Below are 23,577 nucleotides of genomic sequence, written 5' to 3'. Positions count from 1 at the left end.
GAGAAGCTCTCTTTTTCTCTCTTTCTGTTCCATCTCCATGCTGATGTCCCCCCATGCCTGTGAAATGCATGGAGACTGAGAAGAGCAATTGGACAAGACAACGGGGGTTGTGAAATGAATAGAGATGTTAAAATATAAATTGTTTAATATGTTTTAAACATGATTTGATAAACCCACTTGCAGGGCGAAAGGTAGCTTAGATATAAAAGTGCCAAATAATCATACAAGAGAATATAAGAAGTTTTATTGGGGTTTTTACTTATGTTGTAACCCACCATGAGCCATTTTTGGAGTGGCGAGCTCCAAATAATCAAATCAAATAAATAAACAAACAAACAAATAATAAGGTAACTAGATAAGCCATAATCACTGTTTCTCAATTCTATCATTTTTTTCAGGGAACATCACTATCTTCAAACAATCATCTACTCATATTCAGATGCACACAACATTTGGGCTGGATCTGATCATTCAAATTCTGCCGGTGTTACAAGCTTATATTAAAGTTGGCTTTCAGTTCAAAGGCAAAACCCAAGGTACTGACTCCCATACTCTCTAATTCTTCATTTCAGTGACTAATGGCAGTGAGACCTTGTACACAAATACTTATAAAAAGATGATAGTCTGACGAAGAGTGCTTGAGATATAGTTTAGAAATATCATATAAAATGCAATATAGCATGACCTCAGATATGGTAGACCTCACGCAGCAAGATTTGCTGACAAATTGCAGGATAGATGACATTATTGATATTGTAGTGTAGAATAATGTGGGGCTTTCCGCACCGGGATCCTTGTAGCAAATTGTTTGCTGAACAAAAAATCGCCATTTAAAATAGTGGAATTTGTCGTTACGCATACCTGCCTTTGTAGTGGAATCCAGTTGCATTTCTATCGTTTCCCACAGGCTTCCGGTCTCGGCAAAAATCGCTAGAAAGGAAGCGCTATTGCCGAGCTCGTCCCGCCCCTGGCCGTCAAGCAGCCAATGGGCGGCCGTTAGCATGCTCCCAAACAGCCCCTTTCCCTTTAAGAAAGGGTTTAAAAAAAACACACACACACACGTTGCAACGAATATGCATTGATTCGTTGCAACGGAGAGACCCATCCAGCTGGCAGGTGTGTTTGAGCTGCCGTTTCACCGTTGCCACGCTCCCCCCAAGTGAAAAAAAAAATCCCCCCCTCACGGGTGCGATTTTCGGCCGAAAACAGTGTGAAAAATAAAGGGAAAATACATCAGCAAACGGGCTTCTCTGTTGTTTGTGCTTAGTGACTGTAAACAGCTTTGGAGAGGGACTGCAGCCGGGGAAGCCTCACTGGCTAAATGGAGGCTCGCCGGTGCGTTGATCTCCGCTCGTTCGGAGAAAAAAAATGGAGATCGCTTTGCTGGAAGATCAGAGGAGAGAGCCAGGGGGAGGGACTTTGTAGAAACCACAACAATGGTAACGCACAGAACTTTCCCACTAGTGTTGCAGATTGGTTGCAGGAGTGTAGCACTTTCCAGAGGGTGAATCCACTTTTGGGGATTTCCCTGAAAGCGCTACAAGGAAGCGCTTTTTTCGGATCAGTTTCAGGTGTGTGGCAGATTGTCAACGACGTTGTGCATAACGGCAAATCATTAGCGTTTTCAATTGGCAACCATTGTGCGATTTTGAAGGAGTGCGGAAAGCCCCTATAAATTGATCTATATTGGAACATCTCTAAACTCAGACAGACTTCTTGATATAAATTTTTATTGCAGTACAGGAGTCAGTCATTGGTAACCTGCTATAAACTGTGGGCTTCTGACACTATCTAATTAGAGCTGGAGATATATTTGATGCCTCTGAATTTGACCAGAGGCTACTTCAGAGACTGGAAAGGACTGTGAAATCTATTTTTATTCCATAATCAGCCCATAGCTCATTTGTTTTAGAATCCTTAATAGAGTGAAACATGGTGGACTAGAACATTCCCATTTGTCATAATCACGTAGAGAGGTACATTGGGTTACCAAAGAATTGACTTCATTCTTTCTTTCCTCCCATGTTTTTCTTTGTCACCAGGATTGTGTGGTAACTACAATGGAGAAACTTCAGATGACTTCTTGACCAGCATGGATATTGTTGAAGGAACGGCACCTCTTTTTGTGGATTCTTGGAGAGCAGGGAATTGCCACCCTGCCGTAGAAAGAGATACAGATCCTTGTTCCATGAGTCAATTGAACAGTAAGTAAAATTATCTGCTTGACTGGATCTCTTATTCTGGAGTGATTATTATTACTATATAGTTTAGCTCCTCTTTGGAACATCACTGGTCACCCGCCTCCAAGATGAGGATGAACCAGGATGAAACTAGAAGCCAACCTTTGGACTCAGCCAGCCTATTACAAAACCATTTGATTGTTAACTTGTCCATCCCTATTTTTACTAAAAGTTTCACAAGAATGTCATGGGGGACCTTATGAAAGGCCTTACTAAACTCAAGGTATGTTATATCCACCATATTTTCTGCATCCACTGAGCTAGTCATTCTATCAAAAAAAGAAAAAAGATTAGTCTGGCAGAACTTACCCCTGAGAAATCCATGTTGACTTTTATCAAGCAACCTCTTTGAAGACCCTGCTTTTGGTTTCTCCACTGTCAAATGCTAGATGAGAGGGCAACCTGGAAGAGGACCTTCTTTATCACATATCAAAACTTTGGAACGCCTTCCCGGGGAAATCCATCTATCTTTTTCCATTGTTCTCTTCCACTAGTAGATGAAAACTCTTTTGGATGGGGCTTTATCTCACTAACTCTTACTAGCCTTGTGTATATTTTTATGTGTTCTTGTGTTTTTTTATTTGTTTTAAATATATCTTTGTATTTTAAATGTGTTTAAATGTCTGATACATTTGAATGTTTTGTTTTAAAGTTTGACACCTTGGGGACACTGAGTCAGGTCGAAAAGCAGCATAAAAGTGATAAATCGAACAAGCAAACAAACAAATAAGAGACAAACCTAGTCATAAATGTCAAGAAAATAAATGAAGTAGGCCAGGAAATAGGCTTCAAAAGTAACAATAATCTAATACCCAAGGAATTTCTGCACATTAGTAAAAATAGTGTTTTGCCCACAGAATGGCAAATTGCTAAATTACATTACACCTCCAAGGCCCTCCTCACCTTTTTGCTGTCTTGCCTTTTTTCTGCTGTCTTTTCACGTGTCTCACTCTCCTCATCTGCTAATGGAAAAGGCAGACAAGAGCAATGGGCCTTATACATGTCGCACTTCGCCCTGTCAATCAGTTCAGGCAACCAATCCCCTTACTTCATATTTTAACACAGTTTAAAGGTCCCACGATGCCCGCTAATTTTTTTTAATTCATACTTATCTGTTACAATGCCTATGCATAGAATCATAGATGCATAGTGCTTTTTGAATGTCACCCCTTGTGGGATCACAAGTCCTTTGATAAATTAATATCGTTCCTGATATTGGGGGAAGAGAACTTTTGAAAAGAATGTTTTGTGTCACAAGACTGAATAAAATATGCTTTTATTTCTGGCATCACCTACACACATATTCATTGCCCCAGGCACGTCACCATTTTTAAAAAGAAAAAAAAAATCCTGGGAACAATAGAGAGGGAAGGCGGAACAATTCAGATGACTATAGTATGTTTGAGCCTCCATACTTTCCTTCTGCTGGTTTTCTTGCTGGTTATCTGCTGGTGGATCATGCTTCTTAGGGTGGTGAATCCACTTTATGTGATTCCTGAACAAGTGCTTTAAAATGGAGGATGTAGTGATCAGTCAGCTGTCTAGATGCTGGATGTGGGCGATGTCATATGGAGGGGTCAGAATATTCAGCTTTCATTCAGTGGGCATGACACTATTTTTAAGGGGTGCAGAAATCCACTGTTGCCAATTTGCCTTCATCTTGACTATTTTAAGATTAGCTCAGAAATAAAGGAAGTTGGATTACATCTTTGTGTCTTTTGTCTAGAAATGTGTGCAGAGACCCACTGTTCCATTCTTACTAAGAAGGGATCGTTATTTGAGAAATGTCATCCAGTGGTGAATCCTGCTCCATTTTATAAGGTAGATATTACAAGAAACCACCCAGCACAAACCAGCTAAATATTTGATTCTATGGGTGCCTGGAATGGTTCAGAATGAATCGTAATGTGTAACTCGGTGATTTTTTTCTTCTCTTTCAAATCTAAATTAAATTCAGTCAAACTAATCAAATACATGTTAAAGGCCACATATTATGAGCTCAATCTGAAAAGGGAGGAAAGAGGCAACCCTATGCACAGAGAACCATGTTTAAGCAGCCTCGGACTACAAAGGAAAGGATTATAAGTATTTTATTGAAGTTTCTGGTAAAATACAATTGGCTGTAGCCAAAATAGACCTACCTCATTACTATGCTGCTGTGATTACATAAATAATTTTGTGCGGTTCCTGAACTCATTCAGAGTCCCAAATATTTGCCAGAGACTTAAAAAAAAATTGAGGCAGGGCATGAGCTTTCATGAGTCATTTTGCACTTCTTCAGATATTGGAAAAAATGAGCAGTGATTCATGAAAGCTCATACCCTGCCACAAATATTGTTAGTCTTTTAAGGTGCTACAGGACTCTTGTTCTTTCCTGATGCTGCAGACAGACAGACACAGCTACCCACCTTGACTTGTGAGGGAGACAGAGTTGCCAATTACAGATTGGGAAATTCCTAGAAATTTGGGGTATTTCCGGGGGAGGATAGAATTTGGGAAGGGGAGGGAGGTCAGCAGAGACATGATGCCATGGAGGTCACCTTCTGAAGTTGCCATTCCCTTCAAAAGAACCAGGTCCCAACTTGAATTTCATATGTATAAACAGGAGCCCTTATAAGTAGCTCATGATTTCCTAGTAAAACATTGAATGCTAGTTAAACATTGAAAGATGCAGATTTGGAATAGACTCAGGACATCTGTCTTTATACTGTAACATTTTCATCACCATTCATTATTGAATAAGCCATCATAGGTCAAGTGCCAAAGACAGAACCTCTGTGTAACATTAAACACAACACTTTTAAATGAAGTCAGTTTGACATCTTGAATTCATCTGTGTTGTCTGATCAAGTGATACGTATGTATGAACTAGTTCAATCAAACTAGTAATCAAAGTTGGTAAGACAACATTTGCTTGTTTTCAGAGATGTGTATACCAAGCTTGTAACTATGAAGAGACCTTTCCTTATATTTGTTCTGCCCTGGGATCATATGCACGTGTGTGTGCTTCCATGGGACTCATTCTTGGGAACTGGCGGAGCAGCATAGACAACTGCAGTAAGTAGTCCTCAAATGAGTATACAGAACAGAATATGCTAACTACATACCTCCTTAAGGGCAGATGGTGATTCAGTTTTCACAATCAAAGCCAATTTCCATTACTCAGGAAAATTAACTGAGTAGTATAATTTGTAGTTTTTCATACCTGAGAAGCCAGGGTGTAATTTCACTTTTATTATTTAGATTATTTCGTAGTTTGCTTTTTCAACCTAACAGGCTTACAAAGTGACTTACAAACAATTTAAGCTATAAAATATAACATCTATTCAAAAATCTAAAACATCAGAATAAAGAAAACAATTAGAAGCCAATCAAAAAGCCCACTATTTAAAACAAATTCCATAGCAAAAACAAATAGTGCTCACCTGTTTCTTGATTTATAGCAATATAGAAGCAAGAGGAAAGTTCTGAAGCATAGGTGCCACCACAAAAAGGCCCTCCCCTTGTCTTGTTTGGTCTCCCACCATACTTCTAATGGAAGACGGGGGTGTGAAGCAGGGGTGCAGAGAGGATGTGTTTGCATGGGTGGCAACCTACCTGTTAAGTTCACTGCCCCCAGATTCCATTATTATCCTGAGGTGATTGCTCAGCTATGAATTCTGTGAAAATGGATGACTGTCAGGATCATTGCAGAATAAGTTTGTCAGAGGACTTTCTGGAGCTCTTCTAACTTCTGCACCATCAATAGTCTTCCTGGAAGTAGAGCAATAAGAGTTGAGTGCCTAAAACAGGCTTCACTGAACTGCCTGAAATCTATTAATATCCTGAATCAAATATGAGACAGAGTAGAATGTGCCAAGAAACAGTGGATAGTTTCTGACCAGCAAAACCGACTTATATTTTTCTCCTATATACAGGTCTGTCTTGTACTGGAAATCAGACATTCAGCTATAACACTCAGTCATGTGACAGGACATGCTTGTCTCTCTCCAACCGGGATTTAGAATGCCACTCCACTGACATCCCTATAGATGGCTGCAATTGTCCAAAAGGGACATACCTGAACTACAAAAATGAATGTGTCCGTAAATCCCAGTGCCCTTGCTACTTGGAAGATAGACAGATCATTGAGGCTGATCAATCAGTCATAATTGGTGGAATTACCTGGTAAGCATCTATTATGCTAACCTACTTGGGTTGCATCTTCTACTGGAGTTTCGATTGTGTCCTTTGCTTATAACAAAATTTAAATTCTTTATTTTTTAATCACTAGATTTCAAAAATGTGAAGGAAAAAAAAAGAATTCTTTGAGGGGTCTTCAAAAAGTTGCCGCACTTATATTTTCATTGGAAATGATGAGGGTGGGAATAGTAGTAATTGGTCATGTCTGAGAGTGTCATGTGACTAGTCTGTCTGGCAAGCTGACCTTCTTGTTTAGTATAAGTCATCTATGAGTGGATTGAAATGTTTGAAACTGGCTGTACTAGTGTGATGGATGCTGAGTGCTCCATACGTCCAGCTTCAGCCATGACCATGAGAATTCCAGAAGATGGTCAACATCTACTTTCCCGCCAATGGTTGCTTCTAGAATTTCATTGCTACAGGAAATGATGGATGCTTCCAATGCATACTTTGTTGCTTGCTTTCGGACTTGCAGTGGTGAAGCCACATTTCATCAATGTCACCTTCTTCATGATATCAAGCCAAGTTTCGGGAAAAAACATCTAAGTGCTTGTGCTTATGCTCCTTGTCAGTTGTTTACGCACCCACCCGGCACACACTTTGCAGTCCTTTGTGGGATGCTGCAGGGGGAGATATTCTCCCCCATGCTTTTTACCATATATATACACCCTCTGGCACAGCTGTTCCAGAGCTTTGGGCTGGGGTGTCACCAGTATGCATACGGCACCCAGCACTATCTCCTGATGGATGGATGGCCAGATTCCCCCCACCCTCCAGAAACATTCACCAGTTGTTTGGAAGCTGTGTCTGGATAGATCATGAAGAGTCGCCTGAAACTCAGCTACAAGATGGAGGTCCTTTGGCAGGGTAGAAGAGGACAGGATCAGGAAGCATGGATGCCTGGATGGGGTCCAGTTGGATGGGGTTCATCAATGCCAGGCTAGTCTACTAGCACACTGCTATGACCTGTCTAATGCAAAACTAAGAATGACAGTAGTTAAAATTAACAGTACAAAGAACCAGAGGCTAATCATTAATGGATTGCAAAAAACCCAATAAAACCACCATGTCCTCCAAAATATTAATCAGAATACAAAAAAATAACAATAGAAGTGAGTTGTATTGACCTCATCCTAGAATATACTAACACCATTTTCTTTTCTAGCTACTGCATTAATGGGAATCTGAGTTGCACTCGAAAAGCTACAGACCCTGCAGGTATGAATGTCAGCCCACTTTTTGGAATAGTACGTCTCTGAAGTGTTGTACAAGTAAAACTTTATCCATGTCTATTTTCTTCTTCATAGAAAATTGCAAACCTCCCAAAAAATATATATCATGCTCAGCAATTTCAGGAAATAAATATGGAGCTGCCTGTGCACCAACTTGCCAGATGCTGGCTACTGGAATAGAATGTGTAAGTTCATGATCTGTTCAGCAATCACTGTGACATCAAAAAAAGCATTTTCAAACTTTGCAAGCCATGCTATTTGTCATTATGAAATGAAATGTGTAAATTCTTGCAGTGTTTAATGTGAACTAACTGTTGACTGGAACATCTGAAAGTACTCCATATCCCAGCTTTCTAGATAATACTCCTATTGTCCTATTGTCTGAGTTTGGAATTGATATATGTTTCCAGGTTCCCAGCAGATGCGAATCAGGTTGTGTTTGTGCTGATGGGTTATTTGAAAAACTAGATGGTACATGTGTGCCAGCTGATGAATGCCCTTGTGAATATGGTGGCATTTCTTATGCAAAAGGGGAGGAAATTCACACCGAATGCAAAACCTGGTAAGACTTTATACTTACATCAGTTTGTTTTTATGAACGAATTGTACAATGATGCAATTCAAAAGGCAGTTACTACTACAAAGCCTAAAAAGTCTGGCTCTGAAAATCCACTTAATGCCACTGGATGAGTAACTATTGAAATACAGTGAAGCTGAATATGAGATTTCAGGAAATAAAATTAAAGCCATATGAAGAAATCTGGGATGTTTTACACATTACTGTTGTGTTAACCTTTTATGTATTTGAAGTCTTCCTGATCAGTTCTCTGTTTCTCACTAGCACCTGCACAAGAGGAAAATGGAAGTGTGTTAAGAAAGCTAAGTGCTCCTCAACATGCAGCCTCTATGGGGAAGGTCATATCACCACTTTTGATGGACAGCGCTTTGTATTTGATGGCAACTGTGAATATATATTAGCTATGGTAACATTACTTTTATTGCTTACATACCATTATTCCAACTAATTAAAAACTATTTAAAAATAACATATTGGAACATTAAATACATGCTCTTGAATAAATGTAATTATTTGAATCAAGATTTACTTTGTAGTCCATACTACAGCTTAAATGATAACCTTATTTATTTCAAATATTTGTGACTACATTCTGAAAAGCAGTATTACCAGAATTTTTTTGCTGCATTCAATACAACTACCTTTTCCATGCACAAATTAAATCTCTTCCAATTTATTCATATGAAAGGAAGTACAAACAGATTGTAGAAGCAATATCCTCATAAACCAGATATCTTTATATAGCTAGTGCGTCACCAAAATTATTACATTTTCTATTGACTGAATAACGATGATATCAATATGGACTGTAGTCTGAGCCATAATTCTTTAATGATTGATTGAAACTAAAATTAAGATATTATAAGTCCAAACTTTCTTGTAGCAGATGGCATAATGAATAAAAATATGAACTGTCACAGAAAAGAAAATACTATAGTTGTTTTCTCTTTTTCTTTTTCCTTTTCAACATAAATGTTAAGGATTTTATGAATATGGTAACTTCTTCATTCTGATCTGAATTTGATATATGTTGTTTTATTTCATATTTGCATTCTACAATAAAAGGATTAAAAAAGCAAACTGTCACAGAACAGGATTGCTTGGGGCTACAAGCATGAACAATCCTCTGCATTGATTTGATCTAGTACATATTCTAATGGCCAAAGGTAACTTCATCAGCAGATACTTAAATGTGCAGACTGAGGCCATTTAGACAGAATGAGGAATTTCCTGCAAACTTGTTGGAAATCTGATTTTTGCCAAAAAAAAATAATAAAGAAAAAACCTTTAGAAATGGAGGGGGAATTTAATTCACTCCTCAATAGAAAAGCATTGTCTGCACTTGTACTGCAACTTGATTCTGCTGCCCTGGAAGCATCCATCTTCCTCTCCATGTACAGAAGACATTAGGGAGACTGATGCCTGAGTCAGCTAGGTGCAGGCAAGCAGGGAAGGTGAGGGCAGGAGCCCCCCACTGCCACCATTGTTCCTTTCATAGCAAAAAAGAGAAGGCAACACTGAGGGTGGGGAGCCTTGAGGAGGATGGCCATGGTGGACAGAGTGGCGGTGGGGAAAGGAGATGAGCAGAGTGATAAGGACTAGGAGTAACTGGTAAAGAACAACCTTAAGAGGTGCACAGTAGTTTCCCTAGAATGGACACAAATTCCCGTACTGGCACTGATACAGCCTCCTCCCCTCCTGAAGCGGCACTTGCTGCTAATGTCGGCATGCATCCAATAGAGAGAAGGACTGCCTGCCACCCCCTTGTAGCTGGACATACTGAACAGCCACTGAGGAATGGGGGAAAGTAAAGACTGGGAGGGAGATGAGTGAGCAAAGTGGATGAGGATTGAGGATGACTGTGTAGGCAAAGTGCTGTGGATAGGGAGGTGAATGTATAGACAGAGCATTGAGGATGGGGTGGATAAGCAAAACAGTAAGTACGTGGGTGGAGTGCAAAAGAGGATTGGGCAACCGGGCAAAGCATCAAGAGTAGAGGTGGGTGGCCAGAGTGGCAAAGGGGGATTGGCAGAATGGTGAGGAGAGGGGTAGGTCCACAAGCAGTGTGGTGAGGTGGGAGTAGGTATACAGAGACTGTGGAAAGGAGGTGCAGTGAGGTGGGGTCCAGTGTTGGGGATTGAGGGAGAAGGAATATGGTGAAGATGGGAGGAAGAGGCTGTACTAAGAGGAAAGGGTAAAGAACAGTGTATGTGATATGTTAGAAGACAGAGGCAAAGCTTTCCCTATGAATTGTTCATGGATTCCTATTTGTTACATTGTAACCACCCCATATTGAGTCTGCCAAGAAAACGCTGGAGGGCGTCACCCCAAGGGTCAGACATGACTCGGTGCTTGCACAGGGGATACCTTTACCTTTACCTTTAAAAGGCCCACTGAACTACACTGTTAATTGAGAGAACCCACATGGTAGGGTTGATATCTTATACTAGAATGCACATTACTTCCATAAGCCTTACCTCATTCATGGGCACAATTGCCATAATGGACTGGTTCTGGTCATTTTCTATTTACCAATCAAGAAATAATATAGAGACATAATATGCTCAAGTGATCCAGTACACACATGGTTGAGTGCAGTTTTTTAAATTCAGCTAATTATCCTTCCGACTTCGCATTTGAATACTGATATTTTTTATATGCCAGTGTTTCACCTCATGTTAATGTGCCCATGGAGCTTCCAGTTCCATGCTACTATTTGCATCATGCTTGTGGGCAGAGGCCACTGATTTATTTTGCTATGTGATCTTCAATGAATTCTTTGTATGTTGAATCCTCATATAAAATATGTTACCTGGTTACCCTTAATGTACTAATGATTTTCCAATGATTCTTCTTTCCCCAAGGATGGTTGTGGCATGAGTGGATCTCACCATAATTTTAAAATGGTGACTGAGAATGTTATCTGTGGGAATACAGGGGTCACGTGTTCCAGAAGTATCAAAGTCCATATAGGGGTAAGAATAATATGCAATTATTATTATACTCAATTTCAGTTTCTTTGTTTTAGTCCCAAGGCAATCAAGAAATTATTTCCTCATTCCAACATTAATAGCATAGTAGAGTTGTTGGAAGTATGTTATTCTTCCAACAATTCTACTATGTTAGTAGATACCTTAGACACTGATAGTCTCATCATGACATATAACTAACCTACCAAGTTTGAAATCAGTGTTAGATAGGATTTTTATGAGACAGAATTGAAAGTTGTCTGATAATAAATTATGCACATTGTAACTATGAATATAGTTAAGGAATGTTCACCATCTCAAGTCTGGATGTAGAGAGGGGCAGTTAATAAATATTAATAATATTAATAATAATAATACTAGAGAATTTGGGGTAAATCATTTAAACTTCATGAAAGTTATTTCTCTAATTAGGGATGGCTGAAAGCATATTGCAAAATAAACTGCAATATATTATAACTAGAAAATAAGCCTGTTGTAGTCTAAATACAGCGGGCGCTAGCGGTTAGTCTGCCCCCCCCTCCCATGGTGCGGCCTACCTGCAGGAAATGTAGGCGAGGATGTCCGGAGTCCGAGCAGCTCTGTGTGTGGGCAGGGCAGGTGTGGCAGGCTTTGCTGCCGCCACCGGCACTGCCGCCGCTGCCAGCTCCACCGGGTTTGGCAGCACCGCCGGCTCCGCCGCCACCACCGCCGGCTCCACTGGCTGCTGGCTGCTGCTGGCTGCGCGGGGCGGCGTGGAGGCATCTTCTTTGGAGCCGCAGTCATCGCCAACCTGCCCTGTCCAAGGCGAAGCAGGTAATGGCGTCAGGCGGCCGCATGCGTTGGAACTCGGGGGGGGGGTGCAGATTGGGAGGCTATGGTAGAATCATTGTTGTTGTTAGGTGCGAAGTCGTGTCCGACCCATCGCGACCCCACGGACAATGATCATAGAATCATAGAATCACAGAGTTGGAAGGGGCCATGCAGGCCATCTAGTCCAACACCCTGCTCATCGCAGGATCAGCCCAAAGCATCCTAAAGCATCCATGATCCTCCTGGTCTTCCTGTCCTCTAACATTCCTCGAAGTACATTTAAGTTTGCACCGACTGCTCCTCCTGGGTCATCTAGTCCAACCCCATGCACTATGCAGGACACTCACAACTATCGCTCATCCACTGTAACTTGCCACCCCCTTGAACCTTCACAGAATCTGCCTCTCCATCAGATGGCTATCCAGCCTCTGTTTAAAAACTTCCAAAGATGGGGAACCCACCACGTCCCGAGGAAGCCTGTTCCACTGAGAAACTGCTCTAACTGTTAGGAACTTCTTCCAGATGTTTAGGCGGAATTTCTTTTGAATTAATTTCATCCCATTGGTTCTGGTCCATTCCTCCAGGGCAAGAGAAAACAACCCTGCTCCATCTTCTATATGGCACCCTTTTAAATACTTGAAGATGGTTATCAGATCCCCTCTCAGTTGTCTCTTCTCCAGGCTAAGCAGACCAAACTCCCCTAACCTTTCTTCATACGCCTTGGTCTCCTAACCCCTCACCATCTTTGTTGCCCTCCTCTGGACATGTTCCAGTTTGTCAACATCCCTCTTCAACTGGGGTGCCCAAAATTGAACACAGTATTCCAAGTGAGGCCAAACCAGAGGAGCATTTCTCTGAGAAGAAAAACAATGATGAATCATTATACAGAGGTGAATAACAACCCCCCTGTTGTGCTTATGAGCTGAAACAGTTCAAGCACTGACCAGAAAGGTGAAAGACTGAAAGATGTATCACTGAATCATATGACAATCCCCTCTCATAGGCATAACAGAAAGATGGAGGATAGGGCTCCCAATTTTTAAAATTTAGGTTTTTATTTTGTTTTTTGAAAATGAAAATAAATGAAGTTTCAGTGTGCTTATTTGTTTGTTTTTCAGTGCAGTAACTTTCGATATGAAATTAAAGAAAGCAAAAGCAACACATTCAATTTCCTGCAAAAAATGTAATGCTCCCTAAAATAGCTCATGGTGCTTTAAAGAATCCATTCTCTTTTTTCTAAGAAATTGGATACCTGGCATTTTTATATATATATTGCTGCCTTAAATAGTTTATAAATCTTTTCTGCAAAAAAAAAAAAAAACCCTCAAAACAGACAAAACAAATTGAGACAAAATAACCAAAAAAGTTGTATTCAATAGAAAGTCCTGTCATCCTATCATATAAGAAAAAACATTACTCCAAGATTTTATTAGATTCACTCATTATGTGCCATTTTTCTTGCAGGACATGACAATGATTTTGGCAGACCGAACATACACTGTCTCTGGTGTGAATCCACTGGTAAAGTACTTCATAAGAGAAAACAGCCTCTACTACATCATTGACATCATAATCCCTGGCAAATACAATATGGTCCTGATCTGGAACAAGCATATGAATATATTCATTAAAATCTTCAGAGAAGCACAGGTAATATGAAGTACATTCCTGAATGGATTTTCTTCAGCTTTCCAGGAAAATATATCTAAAATGACATAAATCAAGCTGAATGGGCAGTCATAGCACCATCATATTAGACCGCAAGCAAAGGTCTCCTGCGGAGGCTTTTATCAAACTAGCCATGCCACAGAGAAGCAAGGTAACTACGATGGGCAAAAATTGCTGGTTTTTTATTGGTGTGAGTGAGCTCCCACAAACGTTGGTGACTGCTTGAAGGGCACCAATGCATCGTTTTTCTTAGGCAGTAGGTCTTTTTCTCAGAAGAAAGGATCATACTGAAAATTTAGTTCAGTGTCATAACATAGTGTGAGGTTAAAAAAATGACACAAGGAATATAAATATAAATATAAATAATATGGGGTTTTATTCAGACGTATGTAATCCGCCATGAGCTGTCAGGGAGTGGTGGTTAATAAATCAAATTATTATTAATAATACTAAAAGTCAGTGTTTTTTAAACAAAATGCAGTAATATGATTGCAAGGGCTGTGTTTTTTTGTTTATTTAAAATCTAGGATCTTCTCTGTGGTTTATGTGGCAATTACAATGGGAATATAAGAGATGACTTTGAAACCCGAAGTAAATATGTGGCCTCAAATGAATTGGAGTTTGTGAATTCCTGGAAAGAGAATCCTGTCTGTGGAGATGTGTTTTTTGTGGTTGATCCATGTGGCAAGAATCCCTATCGCAAAGCATGGGCAGAGAAGCAGTGCTCAGTCATCAACAGTAAAGTATTTGCTGCTTGCCACAGCAAGGTAAAAGCATGAAAAAGTGCCATTTTATGATATCCTTTATGTACCAATAGCTTGAATTGGTGCAATATATGAATATTTTTCAATATATGCTTTCACCTTTAACATTTCCATATTGATTCACATGTTGAATGTTAATGCAGTATTTAAACACAGACATTAAAAAGCAAGCTTTTAAAATATAACCAATAAAATGTATTCTGTTATTTTTGAGCACTACCAAAGGAGGAGAAATTGGCCTCAAATAGAGCAAGAGCCTTTTTGGCCCTGGCCCCAGCCTGGTGGAATGAACTTCCAGCAGAGATCAGGGCCCCATGGGACCTTAATCAATTCCACAGGGCCTGTAAGATGGAGCTGTTCCACCAGGCTTATGGTTGAGGCCCACAATAACATCCTCCAAACAGCTGGTTGGCCTCACCACTAGGAACAGGAGGAGAAGCTGGAAGATTGGCTCTCTGATAGAGGACTCCCCTGTCTGGAAATATTAGAGGGGGTCGTTTGTATACTGTAATGTTTTTTCTTTAAAAAATAACTTGTTTGTGGATTTTACTGTTGTTTCCTGCCCTGAACATTTTGGAAGGCTGGATTAAAAATAATTTTTAAAAAATTAATATTGATGATATGATTATCATTGTAGTCTCTATAACAAAATGCTTGCATAAACACTCTTCAAACAAAAGTGTATTCCCTTAATACCCTTTTGCATGTTTCAGTGCAAATTCTGACTAATAGGTCTAGATTAGCAGTCCGCAACCTTTGTCAGGCCGCGGACCGCTGTGCTGGGGTGCGGGGAGAGGGTGACCTGGGGCCCCGTGCACGCGCGGCAGCCCCGGCGCAAACGCACATGCACGGACTTGCCGCATGCATGCGTTTGCGTCTGGTGGGGACACAAACACGCATGTGCGGCAAGCCCGTGCATGCACGTTTGCGCTGCCAACATGCCAGCGGCCACAGCTCCCTCTCGCCGCCCCTCCAGGCCACAAAAAAATCGGCCGCAGAAGCGGCCAATTAGCTTGTGGCCCGGCAAGCTTCTCTTCCCACCCCCTCCCAAGTGGTCAAATGTGTTCCACATCTTCATGGACCTAAAATATTTTGTACACAATAATCATATCCTATTAACATGTGGAAATTACTATAAGCATGTTCTATGAAATAAAGGTTGCTATTTGATTTTGTCGCCTGCTTCATCATGAGTACTCAAGGGAAATATAAATATTATAAATTAATTCTAGATGCATCAAATCACAGCTGATGTATGGTGACTCCATAGGGTTTTCAAGGAAAGAGATGTTCAGAGGTGTTTTGCCACTGTCTGCCTCAGTGTCATGACCCTGGTATTCTTTGGAAGTCTCCCATCCAAATGGGCCAACATGGCTTAGCTTCCAAGATTGGGCTCACCTGTGCTATCTGGGTCCAATATATATAGTATCCTTTTTATGCATGTTGGTCCTGATCCATATTGAAATCCATGTGTAAAAGCCTGACTATGGTTTAAATTATATGTGATTATGTCTTATTAAAGTGTAAAACTAAAAGAAAATATATGTATGCCTTCCCATTACATTCCTAATACTCCTGTCACTTCTACAGGTATATCGCATGCCATATTATGAAACTTGTGTCCGGGATTCATGTGGATGTGACAATGGAGGAGACTGCTTATGCATGTGTGATGCCATTGCAGCATATGCAGAAGCTTGCTTAGAAGTTGGTGTCTGCATTGACTGGAGAGCCCCAGAGTTCTGTCGTAAGTTTTTAGTACTGCTTTTTAAAACTGTGATGGATCTTATTATTATATATAATAATAACTAGAAATTTTTTTAAAAATCAATAACATTTTTAAAAGTGACTGTTAATGTAACATCATGCATCAATTGCTACACAACACTAGCAGCACTAAGACTGTTTCTGTAATGGGGGAGCACAAATCTGGAGCAGATGAGGTGCATCAGGCCAAATGTTCCCCTGGTGTGGGAGCAGGAAGAGGCGGGACAACCAGCCCCAGCTCAAACTCCAGCCTGCAGTCTGGCACAATGCTTCCTGTGCAGAAATGGTCTAATGTACTGATTGCCAAGGGTATAGAAAAGGGGAAATTATGTATTGTAAATTACTGGCTGTCAAATTGTGGTCCTAGGAACTCTAGTATTTTTCCTGTACTTAACAAGGGCTCCATACGGAGCTCTTCCACCAGGTCTTTGGTGAGGCCAGGGTGTGAGCTTAAGATCAGTTGGGTCCATCCATGGGATCAGGCTGCCACACTTACACCTGTGCATCCTGTCAGGGGGAGACTCCAGGAGGGGGGCCAAATACTTGTTTTATACCAATCTTGCTGCTGTTATTAGGGGATACAGTTATTAAGGGTTTTATGGTTTTATCTTGTAACCCACTATGACTCTTTATGAGAAGAGGCAGGATAGAAATCCAATCATAAATAAATTAAATAAATAAATAAGTGAAATATATTGCCAAATACTATTTGCATGTTCTTTCTCATAATAAAAGAAAAAAAGAAACCGTGTTTTCCCTTGAGGACAGATTTAGTAACAATAATATTTTAATCTATTTTAGCTGTCTACTGTGATTATTTCAATAGCCACAAGAAAACCAGCATGCAGGACATCTATTCTGATTACTTTAATGAAATAAATTGCACCTGGCATTACCGTCCCTGTAACTGTCCAAACCAGTTGCAAAGCTACAAATATGTCAACATTGAAGGTAACAATTTTTATTCCTTTTAAAACAAAAATGGTAGGTGTGTACAGTAATTATATCATACAAAAGACTGTCAGGCAAGTTTCTTGATAGCTACTATTATTTCTTCTAAAAGCTGATACTTGTTTTTACCATTCCCAGTCACTGTACCATTCATCTACAGTTCAAAATGCCAAGATTCTTCAGAGTTCCTTCCAACTTTGAATAGTCTCCCTATTACATCCTGAGTGCCAAGGCAAATAGTTCAAATGCTAGTGTGTAGACCTTTGTTACAGTTTTCCTGGGAAAGACAAATAAACAAAGGGACTGGATTCCCCAAGGCCGGTGTAGGCCACGGAGGTAATCTTGTGGATCAGTATTCTCAGATATTCTACTGATGCTTCAGGGAGGGAGACTCTACTGCAGGGGTAGTCAAACTGCTGCCCTCCAAATGTCCTTGGACTACTATTCCCATGAGTCCCTGCCAGCAAATGCTGGGAATTGTAGTCCATGGACATCTGGAGGGCCGCAGTTTGACTACCCTTGCTCTATTGTGTTTTTTTCTCCACACAAATGCTGACTTTCCTTCAAGAGAGGCCATTTGGATTCCCCATCTAGGCTTTCTTGGAGAGAGTACAAAATAAAGAGATGCAATTTGATGTTTTATATTTCCTTCTGTAGAATATAGGATACAAATTGTTGTATAACAAATACTTTTTATTGTTATTATTCTTCTGTTCCAGTTCTGGTTTCTATCAGTTTGTACCAGCCTATAATATTGGCAAACTGATACTATTTCATCTCATGTGGAACATTTAAAAGTCACATTTCATCTGGCAATCAGTCACCTTCCTTGATGATGCATATGTGAAAATCTATGCTAAACAATACAATTTCTTACAATAATACAAGTGCTCAAATAACACAATTGCTTTTGACAGCCATTGGGAAGAGTTAAATTATCTTGTTATACAAGGAACAATATATTTCTCTTTCCTTTTCTAGGCTGTTACAACTGTTCACAGGATGAATACTATGATTATCAAACACAGTCCTGCATGCCTTGTAGTAAGCAAAAAAACCTATTTTCCTTTAAATTGTTTGTAAACGTGACACTATTAAGAGAGTTATTTTACTTTATAAGTTATGTCTGGAGGACTGTTTTGGTTTCTAAAAGGAATAATTGAAAAGTGACCCTTTATGCACCCATACACAAATTGTAGCCCAGACCTAAGTAGCCCAGAGGTTAGCCCAATCCTGTCAGATCTTGGAAGCCAGATTTGTTGTCCTTGGTCAGTATTTGGATTAGAGACCCCCAAGGAAGATCAGGAGCATGACACATAGGCAGGCAATGGCAAGCCACCTCTGAATGTCTTGCCTTGACAACCCTATAGGGTTGCCATAAATCAGCTATGACTTGACAGCACTTTCTACCACACATGTTGCAGCTTTTTAGAATAGGCAGACTATTACTCAAAATTTGCCTGATGCAAAAGCAGTCAAATACAAGTCAGACAGTTTGTAAGCATGTGATGAGAATTTATAAGTGCTAACACTAAGTAGACCAACACTTTGAGATTAACTAAACTCTGAAATTCTAATCTGTTTCTTTATATGCTAAATGTAATTTGCATTACAGAAATCAAGAAAGGGTGTGATTTAACAAATCTTTTAATACAACATCCTTATCCATCCATGGTTCCTCTATATATTTGTGAAACGGCCTTGGGGGTGGAACGTGTCTGGCTGTCCAAGTTGGAATAGGGCCCATCAGCTGGCTGCACCCTGATTGGCCCTGCCCCTGCAGCTCCCACCCTCCCTCCCTGGATGCTAGCCATGTTCCTCTCAGACATGCCAGAGAGAGAGACACAGAGCCCTTCCAGACTGAGCACAAGCCCTCATTCCCTCCTATTGCTCCTGCTGCAAGGGAGGCACAGAGAGACACAGAGAGAGATACCCCAAGCTGCTGACAGAGACACAGAGAGAGCCGCCCCTGCTGCATGGAGGGAAAGAGAGGCAGACAAAGAGAGCTGGCCCCAAACAGCACATCAGCCCTCCTTCCCTCCTAATTACCTGCTATGCCTTCTGCTGAGAGGCACACCAAGAAACACTAGCGAGAGGGAGAGACAGAGCGAGATCTGCACCTCCTGGTGTCCCCTGGGTCCTAGCGCCCATTGCATTCCTGCTTGCAATGGGCTTTCTTGCTAGTTTATTTATAAAATGTATATGCTGCTTCTTCTGAGAGCAGTTCAAGGCAGATCACAAAATAAAGTCATGAAAATAACCCATAATTAGCCATAAAAACAAGTAGTGGCATAAAAACAGGCCAAAACAATACTTAGCAGCACAAAACTATATTAATAAAATAGTCTTCAGGCCAGATGAAGTCCATGTGAACTGGAAGATCCATGGCTATCACGGGGGATTAGGTTTGATGGCTTTAGATGGCTCTCTATATCTGAAGTGGACAAATTGCTGAGGTCGGTGAGGACAACCATTTGCCCCTTTGATCCCTGTTCATCTTGGTTGCTCAAGTCGAGCGACCAGCGGATAGGTGATCCTGAGGGATATTGTGAACCTCAGGAGAGTTCCCTCAGCAGCTCAAGGTGGCAGTAGCTTGCTCTCTCCTGAAGAAACCATCACCGGACCCGTGGGCCTGGTATCGTATCTTGCATTCCTGGGGAAGGTTGTTGAAAGGGCCACAACGGACCAGCTCCTATCGTTTTTGGATGAAACTTCAGCCTTGGATCCATACCAGTTGGACCTTTTTGGTCCTGGCCCTAACCTGGTGGAACAAGCTCCTGGATGAGCTGGGGGCCTTTTAGGATTCTCACAGTTCTGCAGGGCTTGAAGAATGGAGCTCTTCCATCAGGGGTTTGGTTAAGGCCAGGTGGGGGAATCCTGGGGTATAAGACTGGGTCTCCCCCTCTGGCCCACAGGCCCTTGTGCACAGTATTAGAATTGGAAGATGGCCCCCTGTAATGCACTTATTTTATTACCATCTCCAGAGTTAGTTTGACCGATTCCAATGGCTCATTGCGTGGATAGTTTTATAATGTACTGCCGTTTGTATCTGGTTCAGGGAATTGTTTAGCTTTATTAATGGGGTTCTATAGTTTTTATATTGTGTACTGTTTTTATGACTTGTTGTGAACCACCACGAGCCAACTTGCTGGGAGTGGCAGTCTAAAATCCCACAATAAATAAAAAAAATAAAAATAGAAACAGTTTTAAAAGAGTTAATATCTTAGTTACAAGCCAAGTGTGTGGGTGGCTGGGAATAGTACAGCATCTAAAGTACAGCAAGCTCCACTATATAGCTAATACAATCATTATACATAATCATTTTGTTAAAATCACAAGACCATCAGAAATCAGGACAGCTATAAGTATCACACACTTTACTTACATGTAGGAAAAGCAAATATAATTGAGTCAACATATACAGGCACAATTAGGCACAATTCAAGCAGAGACCTTCTGCATACAAATTATGTACTGTACCATTAACTCATGTCACTAAAATTTCTAATTTTCAAATACTGAAATCATCTTAAGGAGGATTTTATATTCTACTATTGAAGACATCAAACATCATAAAATATCCCATTGCCTTTTTAAGCTTCAATTTTGTAAGCAGTTTATAATATTTAAATTTGAATGAACTATGAAAAAAATAAGAAGATGAAAGAGAATAATAAAACCTATTTCCTGAATTCAGATTGGAGAATGACATAAAACCAAAGATTAATCACAAGTTTGGAGCCCAATTCCTCTTGTACTTGTCCCAAATATTACTGGGGAATTGTTAACTGAAGTTGACATTGACCTTATGTTTATTCTGTTAATCTTATTTGCCGGTAGTCCTTTGCTCTAACTGAATTAACCAAATTTATGGTCATCATTGTCATAAAGTAGCCTCTATTATTGTGTGACAAATACTTGATAAAAGTTTGAAACCCCCAGGCTCCCATCTTTAGTGTTTTGCTGCATTGTTGTACATTCTGGGAGATATTACTAGTATGAATTTACTGAAATGTTTTCTATGGAATCTTATTTGTCATATTTACACACGATACGATAACATTTATTGTATATAGCCAAAGGCCATTACAAAACATAATTAAAACAATATGGTACAAATACAAATAAAACAATATTTCTCCAATATTGTGTATACATGAAGTATCACTCCAAGAACTGATGCAAAACATGAATTGTCAATTTCAGTTGTACTTATCCATGTGACTTTTGTTTCTTTAAAAAATGAATGAAATCTAGCTTATTAAGATTCCAAGTTCTTTGACTCACGTTTTCCTAAAACTCCAAAGCATATAATACATTACTTATATTATACACTGTGTTCACATTCTATCTTATCTTTTCATCAGGTGAACTACCCACTTCATCACCAAGCCCAACAAGTGAGTACAAGAGTTTAAATAACAGGAATCATTGCCACAGACTACATACTTGCAACTTATTTTGTCTTTTCTTTGTACGGTAACTTTCTTGGGGTTTATGTATTTAATTAAGACATCGTTATGCCAACTTCCCATGAAAAATGTGCTCAAGATACCTCATATCCTTATCCATGATGTTTCTAAATATTTGTGAAACACCCCGGTGGGTGGAGCATGTCCGGCCTCCAGAGAGTGTCCGGACTTGATTTCTGGCCCCCAACAAGAACTGCCCTCTATAGCCAGCCACTCACCTCTCCACCACCCTGGCCCCAGACGAGCCTGGTTGCCAGGGACAACACATCTGTGGAGCCTCACCGCTCCACCTGGGCAGTGGCACCAGCAGAGAGCAGGAGCCACTGGTGGCCATGTCGGTGATGGTGGAGAGGAGTTGGCAGCGGAGGCAGCGCTGGTGGCAATGAGGTGGAAGCTGCAGCAGCGCACAAGAGCACAAGAATGAGGTGGTGGCTGAAACAGCAGAGAGGGGATGCCACCATGGCTGGGGGCACCAGCAGCCAGCCACAAGCCCACCTACCTCAAGCCCAACACGCCCTCACCCTGCAACCACTGCAGCTGTCATCCCGCCTCCACCTGCCCCACACTTAAGGCTGGCCTGCCCTTCACCCTCCGCCCTGTCCAGCTACCCCTCCTGCGCTGCTCCACCCACATCCTTCACCACTCCCAAGAGACGCTGCCCTCCTGGGGCCAATGCCTGAGCCATGTCACTCCTTGCAAGGTCTGCCTCCCCCCCACACACACCCTTTGACCTGCTAGCACGTGCTGCATTACAACCTGCAGCGGGCTTTGGGGCGAGTGTTAAAATAAGCACACAGCATTCATGAAATCAACCATAAATGGCAGTAGGCCTCCAAGGACTTACCAGCTGATTAGTGAGTCAGCAGATCAGAACTACCTAAGAGAAGAAGTGATTTCCTGTCATCCAGGAAGTGCCACTTTAGGCTGATTCTTCCACTGTTTTTCTTCTGCTACTGTTGCTTAAAAATACATCCCTTTAGCAACAGAGAAGAACACAAGAAGTTAGCAGTTAAGCATAGCCCAGGACTGGAAATGTTTGCCAAACAACCATGAAGTTCTACTATGGGCTGATCTACCAGCTGCCTTTGTAATTTAATCTTTTACCTTTCAGAACTAACATATTTACAATATCTTATGTCATGGGCAATGATAACTCTACACAGAGTTATAGTAATTGTGTATGTCTCTCATAGTCCATCCATTTCAGTGCTATTAAAATTGCCTTTGATTTTCTGTATCTTCATCCATTACTAGACATATGAACTGGATGAAGGCATAATACTGTGATACATACATCCCATTGGGCAAAATTCAAATCTTTGAAGCTTTCTTCATGAATTTGCATATATTCTATTCCTCTCATTTTGGGGCAAGGATAAGAATTCTCCTTTTCTGCCATTTTCATTTTCCAAGTAGTTCACTGTCAGAAGGGCCCATGGGACTAAACTACACTTGGAGACAGCAATTTCAAAAACTCTAAAGCCTTTGGATTGTATAAAACATTTCACAGCTGATATTATGTCCACTCATTGTACATGATTTTTGTTTTTTTACCAGCTCCCACACCAGCTTCCCCAATTACTACATTACCAATGACAACAGGTGAGTACATTTTAAATATGTGCACTGAGGTTAACTTAAAGTTTGTATAGGACAGGAAAAGTACAAATGTACTCTTCATTTGTGAATAATAATAAAAGTCAGAAAATAGAAGTCAGGCACCTGACCTAATTAGCAAGAGCCATGGGAGAATTTGGCTTCTCCAATGAACCCTAATGCTGGATTAAGCAGCGGATCAGCATATATGAAAAGTGAATGACTGCCCCCCCCCCCAGTATCTCCTGTCCTCACTTTTCCTTGGTCATGCCTGCCCCCTGCTGAGTTTCTCACAGTCAGTCTTATTTTTGGTATCACAGCATAGCTGGAGGGCAGGGACAGGATGCAG

The 23,577-nt window shown here is 40.7% G+C and overlaps 1 protein-coding gene, 1 long non-coding RNA gene and 1 pseudogene across 3 annotated transcripts in view; all 3 read left to right on the top strand.

Annotated features, from left to right (window-relative positions):
* The window catches only part of MUC6 (mucin 6, oligomeric mucus/gel-forming), a 42,748-nt gene extending 33,616 nt beyond the window's left edge, over positions 1 to 9,132 (top strand). The window contains exons 16-24 of the mRNA XM_077321446.1: positions 399 to 536; positions 2,043 to 2,204; positions 3,967 to 4,061; positions 5,165 to 5,297; positions 6,158 to 6,407; positions 7,588 to 7,640; positions 7,730 to 7,839; positions 8,065 to 8,216; positions 8,496 to 9,132. Coding sequence (XP_077177561.1) covers positions 399 to 536; positions 2,043 to 2,204; positions 3,967 to 4,061; positions 5,165 to 5,297; positions 6,158 to 6,407; positions 7,588 to 7,640; positions 7,730 to 7,839; positions 8,065 to 8,216; positions 8,496 to 8,679 — 1,277 coding nt within the window. The 3' untranslated portion in view covers positions 8,680 to 9,132. The remainder of the gene's footprint in view (positions 1 to 398; positions 537 to 2,042; positions 2,205 to 3,966; positions 4,062 to 5,164; positions 5,298 to 6,157; positions 6,408 to 7,587; positions 7,641 to 7,729; positions 7,840 to 8,064; positions 8,217 to 8,495) is intronic.
* A 1,973-nt stretch (positions 9,133 to 11,105) lies between these two features.
* On the top strand, positions 11,106 to 14,457 carry LOC143828919 (mucin-6 pseudogene; annotated as a pseudogene). The gene is made up of 3 exons (XR_013227952.1): positions 11,106 to 11,206; positions 13,475 to 13,660; positions 14,206 to 14,457. The product of XR_013227952.1 is annotated as a mucin-6 pseudogene (transcript).
* Positions 14,458 to 18,151: 3,694 nt separating this feature from the next.
* On the top strand, positions 18,152 to 23,233 carry LOC143829887 (uncharacterized). The gene is made up of 3 exons (XR_013228269.1): positions 18,152 to 18,204; positions 21,528 to 21,560; positions 23,190 to 23,233. It is a non-coding gene; the product is annotated as an uncharacterized LOC143829887 (long non-coding RNA).
* The last annotated feature ends 344 nt before the right edge of the window (positions 23,234 to 23,577 follow it).

Source organism: Paroedura picta, chromosome 2, assembly GCF_049243985.1.
Source record: "Paroedura picta isolate Pp20150507F chromosome 2, Ppicta_v3.0, whole genome shotgun sequence".
Classification (NCBI taxonomy): Eukaryota; Metazoa; Chordata; class Lepidosauria; order Squamata; family Gekkonidae; genus Paroedura; species Paroedura picta.
Note: the sequence above shows the minus strand (reverse complement) of the source record. Positions and strands in the feature narration are given on the sequence as shown.